Source organism: Melospiza melodia, chromosome 9 (assembly GCF_035770615.1).
Source record: "Melospiza melodia melodia isolate bMelMel2 chromosome 9, bMelMel2.pri, whole genome shotgun sequence".
In the NCBI taxonomy this organism is placed as follows: Eukaryota; Metazoa; Chordata; class Aves; order Passeriformes; family Passerellidae; genus Melospiza; species Melospiza melodia.
Window position 1 is genome coordinate 15,957,114 of NC_086202.1, and position 23,069 is coordinate 15,980,182.

A 23,069-nucleotide genomic window follows, 5' to 3' on the forward strand; every position below is an offset into this window, starting at 1 on the left:
CATCTCACAAGAAGGTAGAACTTTTCATTTTCCAGCTTTGTACCTTTCAGCTGTGGTGCAATGTCCTGTTTAGTGGTGTAGGGGTCACAGCGAAAGCTTTCCAGTAAATCAATAGTGCATTGTCCCACGATGGGCTTCCGTCCAAATGGTCTGTGGTCTATTACTTTAATAACAAGAGATGGACTGTATAACTCTTCTTTGGGCAACAGCTAAAAATAGAAAGTTAGAGGTGTTTTTACAATGCAAACAGAAGAAAAAGAAAGAATAAAGATTTTCCCCCTAAATTAAAGGCTGTTACTTCATTTATTTAATATTGAACTACTATGTTCTATGGTTGTATGGTGAATGAAAACTTCTAATCTTATCAGTCAGTAAAACTCAGTAAGAATAATTGTCCCAAATCTTGAATATTCTTGACTCTTGCACAGCACCTATCCTAGCAAAAAGTAGCTAAACATCTATAAGTAAACTGATGCCCTTTCAAATAAAAAAATATATACTGCACTGGATTGTGCAAATAAAATTGTGCAACCTGTACAGTACATGACTGTACAGACATGTTTACATGATCTTTATTACAATTTTCAGGCTCATAAATTTCTTATGGTAAATCAAAAAAGAATGTGTGAGCCTTCCTACTCAGAACAAATCCATGACTTCTAAAAACTATGGAGGAACTTATTTTGCTATAGATAGCTGGCATATAGGTTTTGTAACGTACAACTTTCATGAAGAGAACAGAAGATGGAAAATTAGGTGTCTTTTTGAGGTTTTTGATCACCACAGATTCCACCATTTCACCCCCACATTCCACAATTAGACTTGGAGACATAACAGGTGCCAGCTGGTAGTTTTTCATGTTTCGCAAACCCCAGGCCAGAATCTGTAAAATAAAATCCAATATGAGCATAAGTGGGAAGGGATGTCAATATGTTTAATATAATACTCCAAAAGTAGGAAAGAAGAAATTAAATATTTTCAATAATAATAGGTGTCTGGCAAAATATTTCAAGGTTCTAGTTCTAGGAAAATGAATGAAAACAGTGATATTCACAAACACTTAGAGAAAAGAGTATTTCTCACTATGAATAGTTTTTGTTTTCTGTAAGTAAATTCAAAACCTTTCTGTCTAGAGGATGAGAAGACTGCACTTGTATTCAGTTAGTTTAAGAGTAACCATACCTCAACAGCAGTGAGTTGAACTACTGGTCTGATTCCTTGAGGGACCATGTAAAGCTTTGGTGCCCTTTGTGATGGAAGAATTGGAAGGTTGGTACCACCCTGTTAAGACACACACATAAGTATTAGATTCTCCCATCTTATCTGAAATACCCTGCAACTACTAAGACAGTTCTTCCCATGATGTCTCACCGTGTAAGAATATATGCTGTGTCTTATTATATTATACATACAAAAAAATATATATATACCTTGTCTCTCAAAAGAAGTTCTGCAGCAAAAAGAATGTCCCCACAAGCTTTGCCATTATTTGTTACAGGATACCAGAGCAGTTTTGGTGTGATGTCATCTTCTGGGGCCAACTTGACCATGGGGGAACAAACGCTTCTTCCAAGGAATTCATCTTTACCCTGCGAACAAAAATGGCAAAAATAACCATTAATGTACTGACAACTAATATAAATAAATAAAAAAAGCAATCAGGGTAAAAAGGTTTCACCTACCACTTGGTCACTGTCAAAAAGTTCAATAACAACCTTAGGTGGGTTTTGGGCTATTGACTGTGGGTCCCCATAGATCTCAATTTCATTAAATATGAGAGTTTGGTCCCACGTAGGATTTAGAGTTGAATGAATGATTTCAGTTGTTTTGCTTTGATGGAGGAAAGAAACATGAGCATATGGATCTGAAATATCATACAGAAATTGAAAGCATAGAGTTACAGACAAACAAAACCACATCAAGCCATGAGGCACACAAGCACATTTTTATTTTTTATCAAATATAGTGTTATTTTTCTACTGTTGTTACCAGTTCTATAAGTGATTCTATGTAAAACAAAAATGAAAGCATATACATAATTTACATTTAATAGAGCAATTTCCATTTGATTAATAAATCACTTCCTTTATACAAGGCTTGATTAACCGAGTAATAAATGAAAATGATAAAATATCTTGCAAAGCAGAAAGAGAACCAGAAAAGTAAAATGAAACACTGTTTATACTAATCTTGTCTTAAATCTTGTCCATAGAAACCCTTTTTTGTTCTCTCCATTGATATACAACTATACTGCCTCATAAATAATAGAAAGAAATAATTCTAGGTCTGACTAGTTGCCAAACAACAAATTGTCCCAGGCTGTATTGCTCAGATCATGGTTAGGTTTCAAACATGCTCATTTATAGCAACCTCTTTTTGTGAAACAGCTGAATGATTCAGGTGGTCTAGGCCCAGTATTTGGCAGGCCTTTAAATCAAGAGCTCTGTAGAAGGTATCTGATGATGGTCATTAATGTTTCCTGTACCAATTGCAATCACTAAAGACTAAAGGCAATTTTAAAGGTTATCTTTAGGTCAGTTTCAATAGATTCTGCCAAGGTACAGGATCAGAGTTTTACAAAATTTGGCTAATTCTTCAAACTAATTTTAGATGACTGCATCTGAGGTGCCTGTCCTGAATGATACAAATGCAATTTGGAGGCATTTGTAATTGTTTCTTTGCATTGCTTTTAAGTACTGCATGTTGAAATAAGACCAAATTCATGCAGGCAGCCATACAGAACCCTCCTTATTTTAGAAAATATTACTAAAACCTGTAAAGCACTGTACCTTCTGTAACAGAGGCATTACATTTACTCAATTACAGGGGGGAAAAGAGGGATGCAAATGGAAGGTAATGGAGAAAGAAAATTCATTTCAGCTTTGTCTTTTGCTGAACCTCCTTAAAGGAGGTGTAAAGTCATGTTCTTACAGAATCTAAATTCAATTTGCTCTGTGGCTTTCCAATGAAATTTTGATTTGAATTAGCAAAACTTGAAAACTGGGTATTAGCCTGACTACAAAGATGCCAGATGGACACAGCACAGTTGGAATACCTAAGAGTTGGAAATGAACATGTATAAACAAATAAAAGACATGCTTATCAGTAAGGCACAGTGTAGTTTTCTGCAAATTAATTTCCATAATGAATTAATATAAAACACTGAACACTGAGAGGCAGTTGGTGCCATAACTAATGAAAAAACCATCCAGCTTTCTTCATCCTTGCTTTTATGCAAGCCTCCTGCAGGACAAAACTGCATGTAGGCTTTGGTTAGAAGGAGAATCCAAGGCAAAAGGAAGGGCCTGGTCATGAGAAATTCAGACCTCATCTGAAATCCATTTCCCTCACTGACAATTCACTGGCAGCAACTGGCACAGGACATACAGAGCACTTTGTTTGCAGCAGCCTCTGGGGCAGCAGTAACCAAATTCAGATTATACTTAATAAAGCTGAGACTTTCTTTATGGCATAGTTTCAGTAGCTGGGACCTACACACAGACCTTAAGGAGTTAAGATATTCTACATCCAAATAAATCAAGCTTCCATGGCAAATGTGGGTTTTCTGCACTTTTAGAAGGATTTTTCCATACCTGAAAAACTGTCTTTGTCTAAAGCCATGAGGTTTCTTGCCTGGTAGATGTAACAGCGAAGGTGGTAAGTATATACTCCTGTATCAAATAAATAAAACCAGTTCAACTGCATTATAGAGGTTTCTTTTGTGTGATGAAGATAGTTTGTACAAATGCCTTACACATTTTAACATAAGCACTGTAATAACATTTTTGCTTTTCACATGATGAGTGTATTAATACCAATGAGCTAGCCCCTGAGAATATTTGTTCCAACACAAAGCAGAAATGAAAAAAAAAATCACTAATGCTATCTGGGCTTTTTTCACCACACAATCATCTAAAAAATCCTTCTATTCAAAAATTGCTCTTTGAAACAGTTTGATAGTCTTGTTCACATAAAGAGAATCAAGAACTGGGCACACCTTTGTTTAATTTAATTATTCACTACAGCGCTTCCAAGATCTTGGGTCTTTCACATTTTTAGCTCCTAGCCTAGAAAGTTATCCCAATTGCAACTCTGTCTCTTTGGTTAAAAGATTTTAAAAAATAAACCACTACATGTTAGGTGGAATAGCTTAAAAAGAAGATGTGAGTGGCCCAGCCCAGGACCGTGTGGGGCTAAGTTACTACAGCTTTTCTTTAAAAGATGTCAGGTGTAACCCTATCAGCCCTTGAAAAATTCTGAGTCACCATCGTTGGGCTGAAACCTCTGACCTCTGGCAAGAAAAAGTGCTATTTTCCTCCAGCTGTTAATTATTAACACAATATTCCCCGGGTTCTGAAATATTTAAGACTTAGACATCCATTCTCAGCAGGTTGATCAAGTTCTGCAGAGTTCAAATAAAGACAAGTCAGAGCCCCTCAAAAAGGATGTTAAGTCTCAGAATTGACCTCTATTCCTGTTAACTAGCACTGGTGGCTCCCATCTCAACTTCTTTGCTTTTGTGATTCACATAACAGTGATTACAAAGAATTTAAAACCCATCCAGGTTGGCAAAGTTACAGTTTTTTTCACTTTGCCAACTCAACTACATGGTACTGCTTCCTCTGGGCCAGGCATTGTCTAATCTTGCACTGAGCTGGTTAAGTAATGTGAACCAACAAAAAAGTTAAATTTTGCATTAAAATTCCTGTCCCATACAGGTTTTAAAAATATCTGTGTGACAGCAGAAATGACTAACTGTAATTTTTCTTTAATACCTTAAATAGGATCTAATCAAGGGTCTGATACTAATTACTAGAGAAGGCATATAAAGCTAGATGTAAACCACAAAGATTTATGATTCTGTTTGAAACCAAAATGAAACAGACAACATTTTTGAGAAAGGAATTGTCAAAGAACCTACTGTCAAAATAGCAGGAAACCATGGGTGTATTGGCACCAAACACTGTTGTAGCTGACTCCTTGGCTTTGTTTGAACTCTTCCCTTCTTCATCATCAGCACTATTGTCTGCTCCCTGAAATTACATACAGAGAAAAGTTATTGAGTATTTACAAACATGGAATGAACTTGATAGAAATGGACCATGTGAGGGAATTTATTGGCTTCCATCTCCCTTTCAGCACAAGGAGAAATTTACTTCTGTGAGTGAATGTACTTTACAAGATGTTTACTCATGTCCAGAGGTCATTTTGTGTTGCCAATTGAAGCTCTGAAGAAGTCATGTGCAGTCATGTCATCTTACTTCCAGAATGTTTTATTTCTGGATATCTACTAGCTACCTATCAGCTCTTAGTGGAGGAAAGCTCGCAGGTCTTCTGCACTGTGCTGAGCCAGAGAACTGCTCCAAGGCTTTCTCCCAGCACTAGCCCAGGAACTATAGCTGTAAGCAAAACTGAAATAGGACTCAGAGCAACCAAATTAACTGGAGAAAGAAAATTCTGTCAGTGAATCCTCGATCAACATTTGGTGCAAAAAGGAGAAACAAACCAAGAAAAAAGTATGAAGTTTTGTTAATGCTATACACTCAGAATTATTATATATTTTATAAAAACAAAGGAGGCTTCTCACATTATTTGCTACAGTTTCTATTTTGGTAAATAGAGGTTATTTGTGAAGCTGTGTTAACCTCAAAAGCTGAGGAATAACTGCATTCTGCTCATCTATCTGCGTCATACGAAATTCTGGCTTCTCCTACACACTATTTTCTTTTCTAATGTTTTTTTTTTTTTTGCTATCTTTTCTTGTGTTTGGTTGTTTATACAACCAAATATTCATGAGGGGCAGCTTTTTCCAAGCCTGTTGTCTTGTGTGCTGATGTTAAAACATCTAAATTACATGCACAAAAATCCTGAGCTATCTTTTCACTTGACTTACAGGAGGCTTACCTAGTAATTTGGCCTTTTGAGGTAAATCTCACATAATGCAAAAATAAAAATAATTTAAAAATAAAGTAATAAGTAGGATTAAAACCATAAAATATAAATAATATATAATGTGATATGTAATATTGCATATGTCATTAAAATATAAAAAATTAGTAAAAATACAAGAATCTCTACCCCAACTTTAATGATCCCTTTCTGACTAAATAATTTAAACAATACACACTGTATTATCTTCTCAGTTATTCACTAGTTTAACAATGCATGGGCTAAAATGTCCAATATATTTGTTTATTTACTGCAAAGTAACAGGTTGACCTTTGAAAGATGTGTTTGACATTCTGTCTCTTACCAAAGCACCTTCAAGTTTAAAGATAGCTGCAGCACCATGTGTCTCTGAGGGAGCCATTTTCCGTCTCCATCGTCTTCGGCGGAAAGTGTCAGAGCTGCGCTGCTCCCAGTGAAACTTCCAGCCAATCAAGGAAGCATATTCCCATCCTTCTTGGTCTTCATATGATGACCTTCCCTTGAAGACATAAATTCTTGTTATCCACAGTGTTGTGTAACAGTAGTAAAAAAAGCAGCGTTTCCTCTGGCAAGCCTAAAAACCCCCTCCTAAACCACGGCTAGAAACGTCAATGTACAAAAAGATAAAGAAAGGGAATGCAATGAAAATGTAAAAGGTTGTTGTAGATTTTTTTTGCTTGGTATTACATGTTTTCTTCACTCAGGTAATGAGTAATCTCATGCAGATTTAAAACCAAACAAACCAAAACCCTCACATTATTACAGTGTAACAGTCCCTGCCTGGATCTCTCTTCCTTACCCTTCCTGCTGTCATTCCCTCCGACTGCTCCCTCCTGCGTTTCCGCACCAGCCTTCGTCGTCGATGTGTGTGGTACATTTTCTCTGCAGCAACCCATGACTTGGGTTTAGTGTCTGGAGGAATAGTAATTCCATATTCCCACCCTAAAACAGAATTGATGAGTTGGTACATTTTCAGAAATACAAGCAAGACACCTGTGTGTGGTGTGTGGTCAACACAAACTGGTTCCCCACCTCCTTTAGTCCCCAGACTTCCTGATTCACTTCATAGCATTACTTGGTGACTCATCCCATGGCTGAAGGCTCACAGGTAAATTATCAGACAGATCCAAACCTGGCCTTGCCACATATTCTTGGTGCAATTACAGAGGTTTCAGGTCTCAACCTTCTGATTTCTCTAAAAGCCTCTCAATGCTACTAATCCATTAAAATGGAAATAGAAATAGATGCAGACAGTGAACACTTTCTCAATGTCATATTATCTGATTCCTTAAACAATTTATCCAAATATTTCCTTGGTATTTTTCCATTGGGCAACCAATATCAGGCTCAGAATATTGCTACAGTTTTGACATGTGTCCTCCTTCATTATGAACTACAGCAGGCTGTCCTAATATCAGCAGATAAACAGTAAATCTTACCATGTTCATCCACTGCTCGATTTAAATCAGATTTCCAAGCATCATCTTCCCACACCCATCCAAAAGGACAAGTGAATTCACGTGGGGGTGGGGCTTTTTCTCCATTCTTTCATGTAAGGGAAATATAACAGTTTTCTGCATTAGTAGGGTAAATACACTGTGTAGCAAAACATAGTAGTCCTTCTCTTAAATCTTTACTTATCCAGTGAAAAATTAAACTCTCACCACATCTGTGAAGCTCTGCTCAGATGCTTTCCATTCCCCTCCAGGATAGCGACTCTCATTTTCATACACTTCATCAGTAAACTCAGTATGACCAGCATCAGCTTCAGTTAACAGACTGCACATCCAAAACAAAATACAATAATAAATAAAACCAATTTTATCACTACAGAAGACTTATAGAAACATAGTTCAGAATGTGCACACATGGGGGTATTCTGCATTGTCCAGCTATTCAAAGGAAACTTGGAAAAAAACACTGAAGAAACTCCAGTTATAGTAAGCATTAGGAGGAACATTACTCATAAATATGAGTGAGTAGCAGGAATGTTTAACAGCTGTTTTATTCAGGATCTGCTTTGAATACATCCCCTTGGAAAAAGAGAAAAACATCATAAATTTAAGTGTAGGAAACAAGGACTCTGTATGAATTATATGCATCTCTAGAGCACATGCATCTATGTATATACTAAAATTTGGCACTGTATTTAATTTTGTTTTCATTTATGCTGTTGACAAGGCAAGCAATCAATTAGCTAATATTTTTCTAATTTGCAAGTAAAAGAAATAGGAGAACATGAAATCAGATAACAGCCTGTTGCTGTCAGGCACAGTGGTTCACTGTGGTTTAAAAGGCACCAAAGTGTGTTCCACACTGCCCTTTGCTGGCCAAATCGAGCCACAGATCATCTCCCAGTGGAAGCAGCTGCATGGCAAAAATATGTATTTCAACAGGATTTGATGCAATTTCTTCATGGCATCTTATTAATAAAAACAATATAAATATATACAGTTCTTTAATATAAACAAAACCTCATCCATTCATGCCTATAACTGATAAAATTTTAAAATAGCACATATTTTTCCCGCACAGTTTTTCTATAGCAACAGTTCTATTTATTTTTCACCATCAGAACACAAGAATTTAAAATGGGTCAAATATTTTCTTTTAGGAAGAAAGAAAAGTCTCTTTCTCATGCTGTTTTTTGTTTATGAAACAAATAATGTTCCCAGTCTGGTTTGAAGTGTGGCAACACACTTGGACTGGCACAACTCCAGAGCTGAAAACCTCTGGCAGAGCAAGACTGAACCTGCTGGAGCTGAGGAAGGGCTGACACTTCACGAATTTGGTCTGCCAGGGGAGGAGCTGCCACATGGCACCACAACCTTCTGAAAGCAACACCTGCCTTGAGTCAGTTTGAGAAATAACCTGTGACAGTTGTTTCCTTTCTTCTTACTTTTCAACATTTAATGAAATAAGCACAAAAAACCCATCCACAGTGTTAGTGAATGCCCATGCAAATGCTGTAATGGCGTTGCTACAGCATGAACTGCAGATTTATAGTGGATGCCAGGGTTAAATTTCATCCAGGGAAAATCCACCAATCCAAGAGTCTGCTCTGAAATCATCACAGCAGGACCTGCGAATCTCACACAGACACATGTAAGCCTCTTAGTAGCTTCCTAGGCATGAAATACTACTATTATCCCTTTCTAAAAGATGAAGAACTGACACATAGAAAATATGAGCAATATAGCCATCATAACATGGGGACTGCAAAACCTTAAGTTAGTTCTTAGAAATGGATACTTTCTTTCTGATGCCTGTTTTGTTTTACTTTTTAAAAAAGGTAATGTTAGTTCTAGCACTATTAACTAGCTTTGGCTATTGGCTGGTTTTTGCTGCCCTGGAACATTCAGCTTAAAATCCCTTTCTCATCCAAGAAAACAGGGGAGCTTTTACTCAACGCCACAAATGCCTTTATTTCTATCTGCATAAAATTAAAAGCATCTGACCTTCTTTCAGGATCAACCATCCATTCTCCTTCCCAGTCCCAGCCCTTTGGGGGTAGAAAGTACTCTCTTTTCAGTTTGATTTTTCCTGTAACATCAGAAAACTTGTGGCGACCAACAAGTCCTGAGGTACCCCACTTTCCAAAAAGGAGAGCCTGATTTTCATACTGTGTGGGAAGAAAGCAAAAATCCAATCATTATTTAGAAATAATAAACAGCTTTTAGGAGAAAAAGAATTATATATTTATGTAATTATTATAACTGAAACATTTTACTATAAATTTACTTCCTCTGAAATTAAGTACTCCCTTTCCACATCACTCTGCAATGTCTACACCAATTTTTTTCTTTGATTTTCTTCCATGCTGCCTGGTAAACCATCTTCTCAGTGTAATGCCTCCCTACAACTACAGTAAAAATTTATCTAAATTAAAGCTCTGTTAAAAAAAATTATGTTACATTATTCAAAGAAGTTCCTTCTGTTCCCTGAATGCATAATTTTGTCATTAATTTCCATCTCAAATCTCCTCCTATTTCTTTTGTAACATGTAGAACTGAATCAAAATCTAATCATAGGAGTTACCAGGGGCACGATTCTGATGTCAGCCCTGGGATTATTTGTAGTTTATGATGGTCTTGAGTTTTCTGCCCTTATTCCTGGAAAATTGTTGGATTGTTGAAGACCAACAAAAGAGACATTCAATACCTCTTAAACTGTATACTTAAATAATGCTTTGAACACCCATTGCTCTAAGTGACTTAGTACAGCACTACTAAATATTTAAGCATAGGTGCAACAGTGGCATCACTGTAAAAATGTCTTACTGCTACTGGATTATATGCACCATTAGGTGATGTAGCATATAAAACACACCTGCTACTGCCATCCAAAACCTCTATTATTTTCTGTGGGAGTATTTCAAGTATTTGAATTCTGAATTTGTTAACTCTTCTCATCGAAATGTTATTGTATTATTGCTTTTTGTCAGCAACAGTAAATTTTCTGCTGCTACAAAAGAACTATTATTAAGCAAAACCACTTGTATGCAAGTATCATTTATAGAAGTGAAGAAGCAATTAAAAAAAAGGGATTATTCACATGCCAAAACATAATAGTTTAGATCTCTATCTTAATTACACTGATAAAAATCTAAAATAAATATACTTGAAATCACTGGAGTTAACCAGATTTGTAGTGACTAACCAGTTCAGAATCTGGTCTGCTGAAGTTCATCTGGTAGGCACAATGGACTTGATCATTAATTGCCTTGAATGGGTTCTACTTGTTTCCTTATAATAAACACTACTCTCCCTTTCTGTCAAGCATGCAAAGAAATTCAAAAGAGCTCCAGCTGCATTGAATTCCCAACATTCACCTCCAAGTTTAAAGTAAGAAAGCAGTGCTGGACATACCATTTCTGCAAAAACACTGAATGTTCCCTCTGCAAAGCTATTAAACTTCTTTTCAACTGCACTGAGCCCCAGCCAAATGTTAATTCGTAGCTCTGCAGGCATTTTGACATCTTTGGTCTTGTCCTGTGGGTACTGGCACACAAACAAAAATGTTATTCTTTGTTCTGTTATGGAGGTATCACAGCTTTCAGTAAAATATATATTAACAGAGAGATATGAGTAACAATACATATTTATTCATCTCCTCCTGTACCACTTTTTCTCAAAAGCCAGTAATAAGTACTACAGGAGGAAAACATTCTTTACATTATACCTGCCCAGGGCATGTAAAAACCAAACACATTAATGGTAGTATCATCCCTGTTCCTGTATATTCTCTCCCAAGTTTCATTCAGCAATGAGTTTTCAGTGTTGACAACAACTTAAAACTTCAATGTTGATATTGGAGTTTCTTGTTGGGAGACTCTGGAAATGCAGAGGTTAGCAGGGATGGTTCAGTAAAAGCAGAATCAATGATGGTTTGAACAAAACCATGAGGTTTTGTCTGCATTGAGGTGTTCATGAATATAACTACTAGTAAAATTACAAACTCTGTAAGTGCTCTTGTTTAGTGTCAGATTGCTTTTCTCCTGGTTAAGTTTATTTCAGTTGAGGACAAGATCAACTTAGATGGAGAAAGGCATTCCCATTCAAGAGTAAGAGTCAAGTCAGAGAGACAACTTCTGGGTGTGGACATGCTCCATTGCTTACAGAAAACCACCCAAAACTGAGTAAGTTTTTGGAACTTCTCTGACTTACACTTATTATTCCCTCTGAAAGTTTCCATTTATGTCCACATATCAACACCAGCTGTAATCAACTGGAATTGATATCAACTCCAATCCCCAAATATCAACTCCAGTAACACTTTAAAAGTTTTATCACAATTTTGAACTCTTTTAGAAAAGTCTCAGACATAGGGGCAAATACTGGTTCTAACTGGCTTATGATAAACTTAAAAATTCTGTGATATTTTGAAGAAGCTAAATGCAGTTGGCTTCTAATCTGTCCTGAGTTTGACACCTCATTGTTCATAGTTTGTTCACATGTTTCATACTCATGTCAGATGGCATGTCAATTCAGGGAGTTAATTATTTCTTAAGGAAAAAAAAAAATAGTACCTTTAAGAAGATTGTTTGGGTCTTTCCACAATATTTACCAGATGATTCAGGGCTGGTTGTGGAGTAGAGCACTTGGTGTGCAGGAACACGAGCATAGGCCAGTCTTTTCTCCCCTCGGATCATCCATATGATCACATCAGGCATGCTGTTTTGTGGCTGAGGATTATTTGTGGGGAAACAAGAGTTAAGAAGAGTAATTAATTGAACAATAAACTAATCTAGAGCTGAGAAAAGAGAAACATAAATAAGGGCTTATGTCAAAGGATTTATCTTTTAGAATCATGAATGATGACGAACATGATAAATAGAGGGAATTGTTTTGTTTTGCAAGTAAACCAATATATACTTCTGAAAGAATAATAAAAAATACCATTGAGATTTTTGGAGAACAAAGTAAGTTTTATTTAAAAAATCCTTACATCTTTTATAAATTTTTATAAAGATATTTTGTATCTCAATTCCCTTAAGGTGATGATAATGACTGGATGCCATATGCTGATGCTTTGGACTGACCTGATACATATTAAAGTACTTGTGATGCTTCCACATTAAGGGTATGTAATTGTAAGAATTTTAGCAGAAGACAGAAACCACCTATTACCTTTTTGGAGTTCTGTGACCACCTTTGTGAGTTAGCTACAAGTCTGGCCAATTAACTGATCTTTTTTTTTTTTTTTTGAATCAGTAGCTCTACAGACCAGAAGAAACAAATTAAAAATAAAACCATTTCTAAAATGTTTTGAAAAACAGTTATGAGACAGCCAAGATGAAAACAGAAAACATTGGTAAAAATTTTTAAAAAATCCACAGAAACATATTTAACTCTGTTAGAAGTTGATTACTATGGCTACAAGCTGTGGAAATCCAACATATACCCTGCAGTCCCTGAACCAGAAAAGTGACTTGCAACTCTGGGAGAAATCACAGAGTGATCATTACCCAACACACATTCTCAGTGAGAACATCTAACAAATGAGTTTTGTAAAAGTAAATTGCAATTACAGAGGGGAACATGTTTACTTTCACAGGATCTAAAATAACTATTCTACAGAGAGTGGATATTGCTTGATCAGCAGTGAACTTTACACCCATTTGTGTTAGACAGACCTTGCTAAACTAACCAGTTCTGCTAAACCAAACACCAGTATCGTGAAGCACTAACCTCTTCACTCAGTTGCAGTAATCTATCCAACCAGTCCTCAATTTCTGTCAGAGTGGCTTTCACCTCAGTAGCCTCACTTCTCATCCTGGCTGCTGCTTCTCCAATCTGTTTGAGAGACTTGAGTCGCAGCTTTTCTATCTGAGTGTCAAGGACTGTAATATTAGATTTGCCTTCTATGAGGGGAAATGGTTTACTGAAAAGAGAATATTTTTATGGTTAATAACCCAAGTGGCTTTTATTTAGTTACACTTTAAATGCAGACATGAAAACAGTGGCAACGGATTGAGTGCCATCATTTCTGTGATTGAAAACCACTGGAACAGTGCTATTGCATCTATTTCTGCAGAGATTTTCAACTCACAAGGTATTTATAGTAATCAAGGGAAAGGCTGTACTTACATAACAAGCACCAAGGTAGAACACCTTGAGGTGTTTGCTTTAATGTAATTGCCACCAATCAAACTAAGGAAAATCCATTTCTCTATATACTCACAATAAAATATTATCCTCTCAAAATGTACATCTCAAAACTGAATCAGACCAAGATTAGGTTCCTTTCCTTCCCTGGAAACTGTATATTCTCAGAAATTCAATATAAAAATATGGTTTGTGGCTATGACTAGATTTATCTAACCCTCTGGCAAGAAAACATCAAAGAACTCTGAAAGAAATCTGTGACACAGAACTTTTGAGTCAGCAGAGGGCAGAGTAAGTATTCAATGGAACCAAAAAGTCTCAGAATCCTGAGTTAGAAGGGCCTCTCAAGGATCATTTAGCCTTGCCTCTGAACAGAACACCCCCAAAAAATCATACCATGTGTGTGACTGTGCTGTCCAATTCCATCAGAAAAATGAGAGGAGGTTTGAGGAAAAGCCAGCTTTTCAAAGACCAATGACTGTATCCCTTTAGCAGAGTTCATTAGAATGTCTTTAATATGATATTTTCCAAAAAGTTAAAAAATTTCCAAAGACACTGCCTAGTTTCTCTTCTTTGACCTATATTTAACTCTATGAACTTCTAAGGGTTTGGATTCTGTAAAACTGATAGCGACTATTGTGCCTTCCACTGGAGTTACTTCTACTAATCTGAATGCAAGGGCTGTCTGCCCTGGGAGCTGCTTTGACATCAATCACATGTACTAGATCATAACCTTCAGAAAGTCAAATAATTTTAAGTATTGCACTGAAAACTCTCTCAAACTTCTAACTTATTTAAACCTTAGCATAGCAAGGAAAAATCTTCTAAAGACAGGGAGCTATGTCTTTGACAGAAGTTTTTTGAGTTTGTTGGGAAAAAAAAAACCCAAAAGAAAATTGTATCCCATCAGCAAAAAGATACAGTACCAAATGAACTTCAAAGTGCTATTGCTCCATAATTGTTGAGTGATATTTTATAAAACAATGGTCTGAATTTATAACAGTGCAAATATGTGTCAGGATGAGGAAATGGCCTGAAGTTTCCACACTGGTTCCATGTGACAAAAGCTTGCCCTTCACATTTTATTTTCCTTGAGTTTGTCAGTACTTTTTATCTGTTTCTTTCAGATCACAGGATTCTATTAAGTTATTAGTTTATATTTTTCTGTAAGTTTTCTATCATGTAATTCTTTGCTAGTACATACTGACCTCCACTGTTTGTTTTTCTGCTGCTAATGTTTCCATTGGCTCAACAACATGATGAATTTGTTCCCTCATTTCATGTTTTTTGTTATTTCCTCTTATGGATAACAACTGTTCTGTCATTTTCCTTTTACTTTTCCTGTGCTGTTTTATCACCCACTTGTTTACTCTCCCCATCTCAATATCTCCTTTTTGAATGTCTCTTTCTCATACAATTCCTTCCTCTCTATTTAGAATATATTCTCTTTCAAAACTCAAATGCTGACTCCTGCTGCCTTCTCTGAACACCCCCAGACATACAGACACATTGACTAAAAGCTTATTCAAAAATATGATCTTTATGGCCCATAATCCCTGCATAACCTTCGATTTTTTTTATTTTGGGCTTACTAGTGAAGTACTAGACTTTCTTCCCTCTTCAGTTTCAGAAATAACAATGAAACACAGGTAAACCAAAGGTACATGAGGAATTCTAAAGAAGGGTGGAAGCAAGAAAGGCAGCAGAGAGATCTAATATCCATTTTCAGAAAAATCCTGCCTCAGATTTTTTTCAAGAGATGCTGTTTTGTCTTATCACTGTCAGTAATAAAACTATCCTGAGATAATGGAGAATTACACAACCAGATGGATTATTTGATTGGCAACATCCATGATGTTTTACTTTTGGAATTTCGGTTCTTAGGTCAATTCATGAGATTAGTCAGTTTTACAGTCCTCAAATTTGTTTTCTGACTTAGCAGAGGCAATAACAAAGATTCTGAGAAGGCCTGGAATGATAACATAAGAGATAAAAAAATTCTTTTACCTTATGTCTTCTGTAAGATCATCAATCAGCTTCAACCACATCTCTGCTAATCTGTTTTCAGACACTTTAGCCTGCATTCCTGATTTTAAGGTGGCTAAATTGGATTGCTGAGGAATTTAAAAGAAAAGAATTTGCACTTATAAACTTCCAGTGTGGTTTATGGTCAGTAGGAGTTTCAAGATTTTGATCTTATTTATTCATCTGTGTAAAGGCCAAACCAATAAAAGACTCATGTTTAAACCTAATTTGTATTCAACAGGACTATTCTGATGTTCTCCCCCACTGTATTCCACAAAACATGCAAATAACAGTCCCACAGACTTAACAGCTGCAACCAACACTGAGGACTCTTCCTTTCCCTGGGAATTCCCTGTGGCTTCAAGCAGGAGCGTGCTGAGCATTGCTAAAATACAGGCCTGTGATTAACAGTGCCATTTGTTACACCAAGCAACTTTTAATTTTGACTAAGAAAAAAGGAGAGAAAGTATCACCAAATTTCCATAATTTGCTCAAAATGCCACTTTTTCCTTACACCTCTAAATGAAAACGAGTAAAAATGAAAAAGATTTTAAATGTCTTACCAGTCTTTCAGCCATGTTTAGGATTACATTCACAGGGTCTAATCTGTGACTTATGTCCTCCCAAAAAGAAGTCAGCGTTACAACTGGCTTTGTGTTTGCCCATGGCAAGTAGTAATAATAATTACCTGGTGTGAAACATTTGTATGTAAGGTTTAGAATTCATGACAGGAATAGATGCTGTACACTGTTGCTACATTCATATCATATATGTATTATAAATAATGAAAAACATATAAGCTACTCCAAATTCACAAAAAGATTTGCATTTTCAAGCCACTATAGCATCTGTTGAATGGTAAACATTCACTTCAAATTGTTTCAAAATCCAATAGGTTTTAAAAAATAAATTAGCTGTTAACATATTCTTTCCCATAACATACTTATGTAGATGGCACATTATTATAATTTTATCCTTGAAATAAAATATTCAAATAATAATTTTCTAGAGTAAGTCTGATTATTTCATTTAATACAAAGGAGAAAAAAAACAACTACCCTTTGCAGTTAATAAAAAAATTATAGCCAAAATGTATTTTCCTGTCATCTAGCTAATTTTTTTTTCTAGACTGAGAGATGTGTGACTTAAAAACAAGTTATTATTTTATTCTAAATCAGAATATTCAAATCATGTTTTCCCTACTTAACTCTAGATGCCTCTAAAATAATGTGAATTCTTCTCCTGGCAAAGTTTGTGTATATCTAGTACGTGGTCAAAAGATTTCACTGAATTCTGTCCAAATTTCACCATTAGTAGGGCCTTGCAGCACGTATTCCATAAATGCAACTTCACTTCAAAAGCTCTGAAGACCCCATGCCCTTTTCTGTCACATTTTCAGTGTGGTTTGGGCTGACACTCCAAAGCTGCAAACAGCACATCCAAAAGGCAGTTTTGGAGTACTGAATACTTGAAATTAAATTCCTTTATATTTTATATTTACCGTCGAACACGGCGCGGCTGTACTGGGTGGTTGACGCCAGGGGTTTGCAGGTGCTGTCGAATTTGTTGCCGTAGTTGCCGATGCTGACCTCGAACTGGATGGGCTCCCCCGTGTCTTGCAGCATCGTGGCAGAGTGAAACACAGCAGCCAAGCAGAACTTCCGTCTGCGCTGGTATTTCTACCAAAACAAGCTTTTCAGTTGGATTTCAAATTGGGATCCACAATTATAGAAAAACAATAGCAATAGCTAAATGGAAATAATAGCTTCAATGTTTTTACTGTTTTCTGAGAAGAAACAAAAAAATATAATGTGTATAACAAATTACTGAATTTGATATTATAAAATGTTTCAGATTAAACCTTCTTGCTACAAGGGCACAACATTTTGTAGCCACTACTCCTCAGCCACCAGTAAAGGCCTCTCTTAACCTGGAGATTGAACTCTATTGTACTGATTTTATTGAGTTAGATCACTCTCTAAAAACAACCAGCCAGGCACATCTCCACTACCAACAGTGACAATAAAACAAGGATTTACCTCGACAACCAGTAAGTCATCATTAGGAATCATTTCTAATTTTTTACTAACAGGCTTGCTTTCAGATAATGTAGATAGTTCAACCAGAATTCTCCCTCTATATGCAACTCCTTCTCCCTGTAACATAAACACATATCAAATCAAATTTTATATATTTGCCCTAAAGAAGCGTATATTTTTTTTAGTTGTACACAATTCTGGCTTCACTGAAGTGTTCTCAGAACTCCTGCAGAGGCATGGATGTACATATTGGAACAAGTGAAATAAAGTAGTTGGCTTAATGCTAGAAGTGAAAATCATATTTATGCAAACAGGGAAAGAAGAAATACAAATGCATGTAAAGGTGCAGTTAGTGAAAATTGTGAAAATAATTTCTGCTCCTTCAAAAATACCTTTAAAACAAAGCCAGATAGGAATGGAAAATACTATCATACTTCCTTACTAATCTTAAATTTAAAATATTATTCAAAAAACAAAGAGCAAGAGGCGTGTAGTGTAAAAAAAAATTAAAATTATTAATTCATTGATTGAAAAGAACTGGGTTAACTCTTTTATGAAAAACAATTAATAAAGAAACTTACCTTTCCAAAGTTTAATTCATCATATGGGTCTGGGAATCCAGTGTATTCTCTTGGACTTCCATAAAAGTTTAAGTAACAAGGCCCAAATGTTGGTAAAAATCCAACTTCAGTTTCTCCAGAGTTTGCTAACAGAAGATATTACCATTATATCTTTGTTAATTACCATTTAAGCCAGAAAGAAACAAGTAACATTGCTATCAAATCCATTAGAAGGAATGTTAGATATTAGTTAGGTATTAGTAATATGAGAACACTTTATTCTCTGGATATATCATATGAATTTAAATTAATTATACCAATGACTGTACTTGTACCTAACTTCACTGCACAACACTTACACTAAATGCAGCAAAACACTTCATGCAACACAACACTTCATGCAGCAAAAATCCCACAGAATGAGAGGAATTTATGTCCCACTCCAAATATATGGTTTTAATTTATGTGCAAGGGTAATGTGCTCTTATGCTAACAGAAAACATGTTTTCTAGAAAATGTGAAGCTGAGTAAAACAACATTTGCAATCACTTAAAGGCACAGGCCAAAGATCAAACTAAACAGCCACAGAAAAGATGCACTCTCTAGCAGAAAAAAGAGGTGAGAGACAAGTCAACTTTGCAACAAAAAATTTCCTGGAATGACCGGCAGCACAGAGAGGGATGCACTTATTTCTCACAGGAAAAGAAGGCTGAAGTAGGACAGTGACAGTAAAGGGTTGTGCCTCGTGTGGCCACGCCACTACTGAGTGACACGAGTGGATTGTAAAAGTGGATGTGATGTCTTGATGTCATTTCCTGTCAACAAAGTCACCTATAACCTGCACAATATAAAATAAAGATTTGCAGTTCTCTATTTTGCATTTGGCTATTTTCACACCCTTACCTCTGAATCAGAAACAGTTCAAAAATTGAATGAAAAAAATCATTTGAATAATGTCCAATTAAAAAAAAAATTCTAAGGCTGAACTGCTCACATCACACCTCAGTATGACTAGGTTTAAGATACAGATATGTGTTAAATTCACTACTTACTGATGCCAATAAATTAAATAGAATATAAATTTAAAAACATATAGACAACAAAAAAACTGCCAAATCTGGAATAAAAATAATTTATTTTCTATTTTTTAAAATTTAAGATTCAGTTGTTTACTTTTAGAAGGCTAATGATCATGTATAATAGAAAGTGACTCTGAGAAATTATTTCAGCCTCTAACTTAATGTTACTTTTTTAAGAAAGGAGGATAGTAAATGAAGTACCATGTGGATGAATGTGGATTACCTTTCAACTGCACCCCACTTGTATTTCTTTTTCACTACTTAAGTATTTACCAGAAATTCTTTCAAACCCGGATGTCCACCTGGAAAATGTCACCTCTCCAGGTAGTAACAGAATCAGATTTTATTAGTTTGTTTATATAGCTTGTTAAGCATAAGCAAAACAGGCACTAATTATTTAACGCAGTTATTTACTTCTGCAGGGCTCTGCAGTTGCAAATATACCCGAGATCTCAGAGCTAAGTTAAAAATTTCAAGCCATTGTTAGACTAAGCACTCTGTAATTGAAGCAACTACATGCTCATCTCTAACACACAGCTTGAAGCACCAGCCAAACAGAAATATTTTCAAACCAATTCCAGTGCCAAAACTGGTTTATAGAGTCAGTTATGTTTGATAATCTTTAATCACAATGGTGAAATCTTTTAGACAAAGAATTATTAAAAATATTTTTAAGCTGATGGACTATCTTAGGCAATACTCTTCAGTTTGGGCAATGGAACACAAAATCAGTAACAGGTGAAGAGATAAACCTTCATATGATGAAGCCCCTGTTCCCGAAGATGAAAAATCTATATTATGAAAAGAGAATTAGTTACATGACGAATGATAATAGCATTTAAAAAAAAAACACACACACCACAATGCAATCTCCTTTAAAAATAAACTTGAAAGCCTGAGACAAAATAAATTTCATATGGGCTAGAATTTTGCTTCTGGTTAATACATGAAGGTATTACTCCTGTATAAATTCCAAAGGGCAAAAAGCCAGCATATATCTGACAAAATAGCTTGTTTTAGTGCTTATTTTCAGCTTTGTACAATTCTCCTCCACACAAAATATAGATTTATTTTTTAAACTACTTTAAAAAATCTTAAGGACATTTTAAAACCCCACTACATATCAGGGCCCCTTAGGGTATATTTACATTTACTGAGGACTATAGACTAGCTCAGTTTCACAATCCTTTAGAAGCCAGAACAGGCTTCAGGCACAGCACTAAAAAAAAAGACAATAGAAATGGCTGTTCCAACAGCCAGTACCTGAGCAGAGAGAGAAACCAAACTAATCTCCCAGTGACTGAGTGTCTGGGTTTGATAAATGCTCTGTGACTCAGCTGCAGCTCAGGATACACACTCATAGGGGAGTACAAGGGATCTCTCCAGAGCTGAATTCTCCCCAAGAGCCCAGCCCCTCTCTCTTGGCTTTCCCAATGCCTTTTTCTTCTGCTTCTGGCTGTGCACAGGATATATAAAAAGAATATTTGCATGAAGTCTTACTTCAACAGCAGTCCTTCTAAGAGGACTACTTCATAAGCTTTTATGTGACTGAAAATACAATTCCATCCAAGTCTTGCCTCACGTCAGCATAGGATTGGAGCCACTAACTTTGTTTCTAAACACCTGATACAGCTACCAGCTTAAAGACAAATTGGTCTCAGACAAGTACATATCATAGAGATTTTATAAATACAACAGAAAAAATAAGTAATTTAGATTCTTATTGTGACAATGCTGAAAATGGTTTTGAGACAGTGTCCTTCAAACTAATGTAGACAGTCAGATAAATTCATGCTAAGCCTGTTTAACCTTGAGCTTTACAATGCTGTTTGGATAACTAATATGCCAAGCTATGTTCACTAAAAAGATAAAACAATTTTTCTGGCAAGTTAACACAGAATCCTAGTGTAGGAGCTGGCCCAATTGCATGAAGGATCTTGTTATAAAAAGAGGTGATTACAGATATAGATCACAAAGAAATTATCAATAATCACAAGATTATATTAGAACATAAATGTAACTGGATTTTTTCGGATATTTTCCAAAATATTGGCAGAAAAAGTATTTCTTATAATATTTTAAAGAAGAGTTTTATTACAAAGCTATTTCCCAATGGGAACAATATTTTAGCCACCTCATATCTTGTCTAACTTGTTTTCTTGCAGTTAAACAGTTTTGGGTTTTAGCTGTATGAAATTACATATCCAGACATCTCTATTGATTGAAGTATATAGATCAGTTGTCTGCAATCATAGCAGTGAAATCAAAATCAGAGTTACAAAATAGGAATACAGAGCACTTGTGCAATGAGATGCAGTGCCTGCTTCTCTGATCAGAGCAGACTGACCCAGGTATCCCAGCATCTGCAAGCAGCCCAGTGGTGTCCAGGAAATGAGTATGTGGTTCTAGATAGTTCCTTTAGGATAACTACTCAGGAGCACTCCACAGCTTTTAGGTTCTCTTCTCAGAGATAGAACAGAGACTCTTATGAAGTAGCAAAAGGAGTCTTGTTTACCAGTGTCCAAAGAAGAAATGGTTCTGAAGCAGTGACTCCAGATTGTCTTGAAATTAAGTATCTTATTAAGCATCTAAGTAAATCTGCATATCTTACACATGGTAGATTGTGACATCACATAATTTTCTGAATTTGGGAAAATCCTGGCAAATTAACTCAATTCATTAGCATATATATATATAGTGGAAAACCAAATCTTGAATTATTGCTATTTCCATCATGATGTGGTTCAGTCATGAAAATTTTAATAGTTTACTTTTTAAAGTCCCATAGAATGTTTTCTAGGAGCATTGTTTGGAATATTTCAAAAGGAATAGACATTCCTGTTGCCAGGGAACTGAGAAACTATAGATAAATATATACTTTCTTAGAACACTGATCTCTGCCATTCTGTGTAACCCAAGAGAAGATTGTGTGTTACACACTGCTTAAGCAATTACCTTCAACCTCTCCTCCAGAAGAAGCAATTTTTGAGAGACTTAAATATGTTGTTCCAACTACATCATTTTTTGTAAGTCGATCCCTACAAAAAAGGAAAAAAGAGAAAATTTTTATTTAAATATAATGCTAGTCATCACACCCAGGGGCAAGCTACTGGTACATACATTTTCTATGGCCTGAAATGCTTCAATATTACTAACAAAACCAGTAATGACAAGTTACAAAAGTGGGCTGTAATCCATGAATAAGTCACCTGACTTTTCCACTATCATTAAACAGTGACAGTGCTCAGTTCTCACTGCATACAATTAAAAATAATCTCATGTTACACTAATCAGATCTCTGGTAAAGAAACAATAAAGGTACTTAAACACTTGCTTAAATACTCTCATGCATTGTAAAAATACCTGACATCTATAGAACCAGACTTTTCTCATTATCTTCTTTTCATATTTTCTTATTCTTTGCTTATTATTATTTAGCTTTTTAAGTAATTTGATTAAAAGTCATAACTCACCAGTCAACAATTGAAAGTTTTATTTTCTCACACATTGAGGGAAACTGAAATAAAAAAGCAATGAAAGTAAAAAATCTCATTACTTTTTTTCACCTCTGCAATGGCAATGCCTAATTTCCAAGAAAAGGCTGGTTACTGCAGAAACAAGGATAAAAAAACTGACCTTGATTTGAAGATAAATAATTTGATTCCATTCTGGATTAGCATTTTTCTCAATGATGTTTGTGCAAACCTGCCAAAAATGAAATCAAATATACAACAGAGCAACATCAAAGATAAAACAGAAAAAAAAGTATACTAGCTATGATTTAGCACACATCATCATCTGATTGGAAAAATTAGGGGTAGTAGTAAGTGA

General features: G+C 35.6%; 1 protein-coding gene across 4 annotated transcripts in view; it reads right to left on the bottom strand.

Annotated features, from left to right (window-relative positions):
- MYOF (myoferlin) overlaps positions 1-23,069 on the bottom strand; it is a 61,614-nt gene that overhangs the window by 15,131 nt on the left and 23,414 nt on the right. For 3 of the 4 annotated variants that reach the window (XM_063163498.1, XM_063163497.1, XM_063163500.1), the window contains exons 14-37: positions 22,875-22,943; positions 22,712-22,755; positions 22,194-22,276; positions 19,991-20,029; positions 18,181-18,305; positions 17,600-17,716; positions 17,062-17,239; positions 16,124-16,248; positions 15,543-15,649; positions 13,119-13,311; positions 11,957-12,112; positions 10,797-10,928; positions 9,387-9,550; positions 7,593-7,707; positions 7,368-7,473; positions 6,728-6,870; positions 6,254-6,427; positions 4,922-5,033; positions 3,594-3,671; positions 1,683-1,864; positions 1,431-1,589; positions 1,183-1,281; positions 722-883; positions 44-209 (exon numbers count right to left, since the gene is read on the bottom strand). In XM_063163498.1, the coding sequence (XP_063019568.1) occupies positions 44-209; positions 722-883; positions 1,183-1,281; positions 1,431-1,589; positions 1,683-1,864; positions 3,594-3,671; positions 4,922-5,033; positions 6,254-6,427; positions 6,728-6,870; positions 7,368-7,473; positions 7,593-7,707; positions 9,387-9,550; positions 10,797-10,928; positions 11,957-12,112; positions 13,119-13,311; positions 15,543-15,649; positions 16,124-16,248; positions 17,062-17,239; positions 17,600-17,716; positions 18,181-18,305; positions 19,991-20,029; positions 22,194-22,276; positions 22,712-22,755; positions 22,875-22,943 (3,028 nt within the window). The remainder of the gene's footprint in view (positions 1-43; positions 210-721; positions 884-1,182; positions 1,282-1,430; positions 1,590-1,682; positions 1,865-3,593; positions 3,672-4,921; positions 5,034-6,253; positions 6,428-6,727; positions 6,871-7,367; positions 7,474-7,592; positions 7,708-9,386; positions 9,551-10,796; positions 10,929-11,956; positions 12,113-13,118; positions 13,312-15,542; positions 15,650-16,123; positions 16,249-17,061; positions 17,240-17,599; positions 17,717-18,180; positions 18,306-19,990; positions 20,030-22,193; positions 22,277-22,711; positions 22,756-22,874; positions 22,944-23,069) is intronic. The other variant, XM_063163499.1, reaches the window with a different exon arrangement.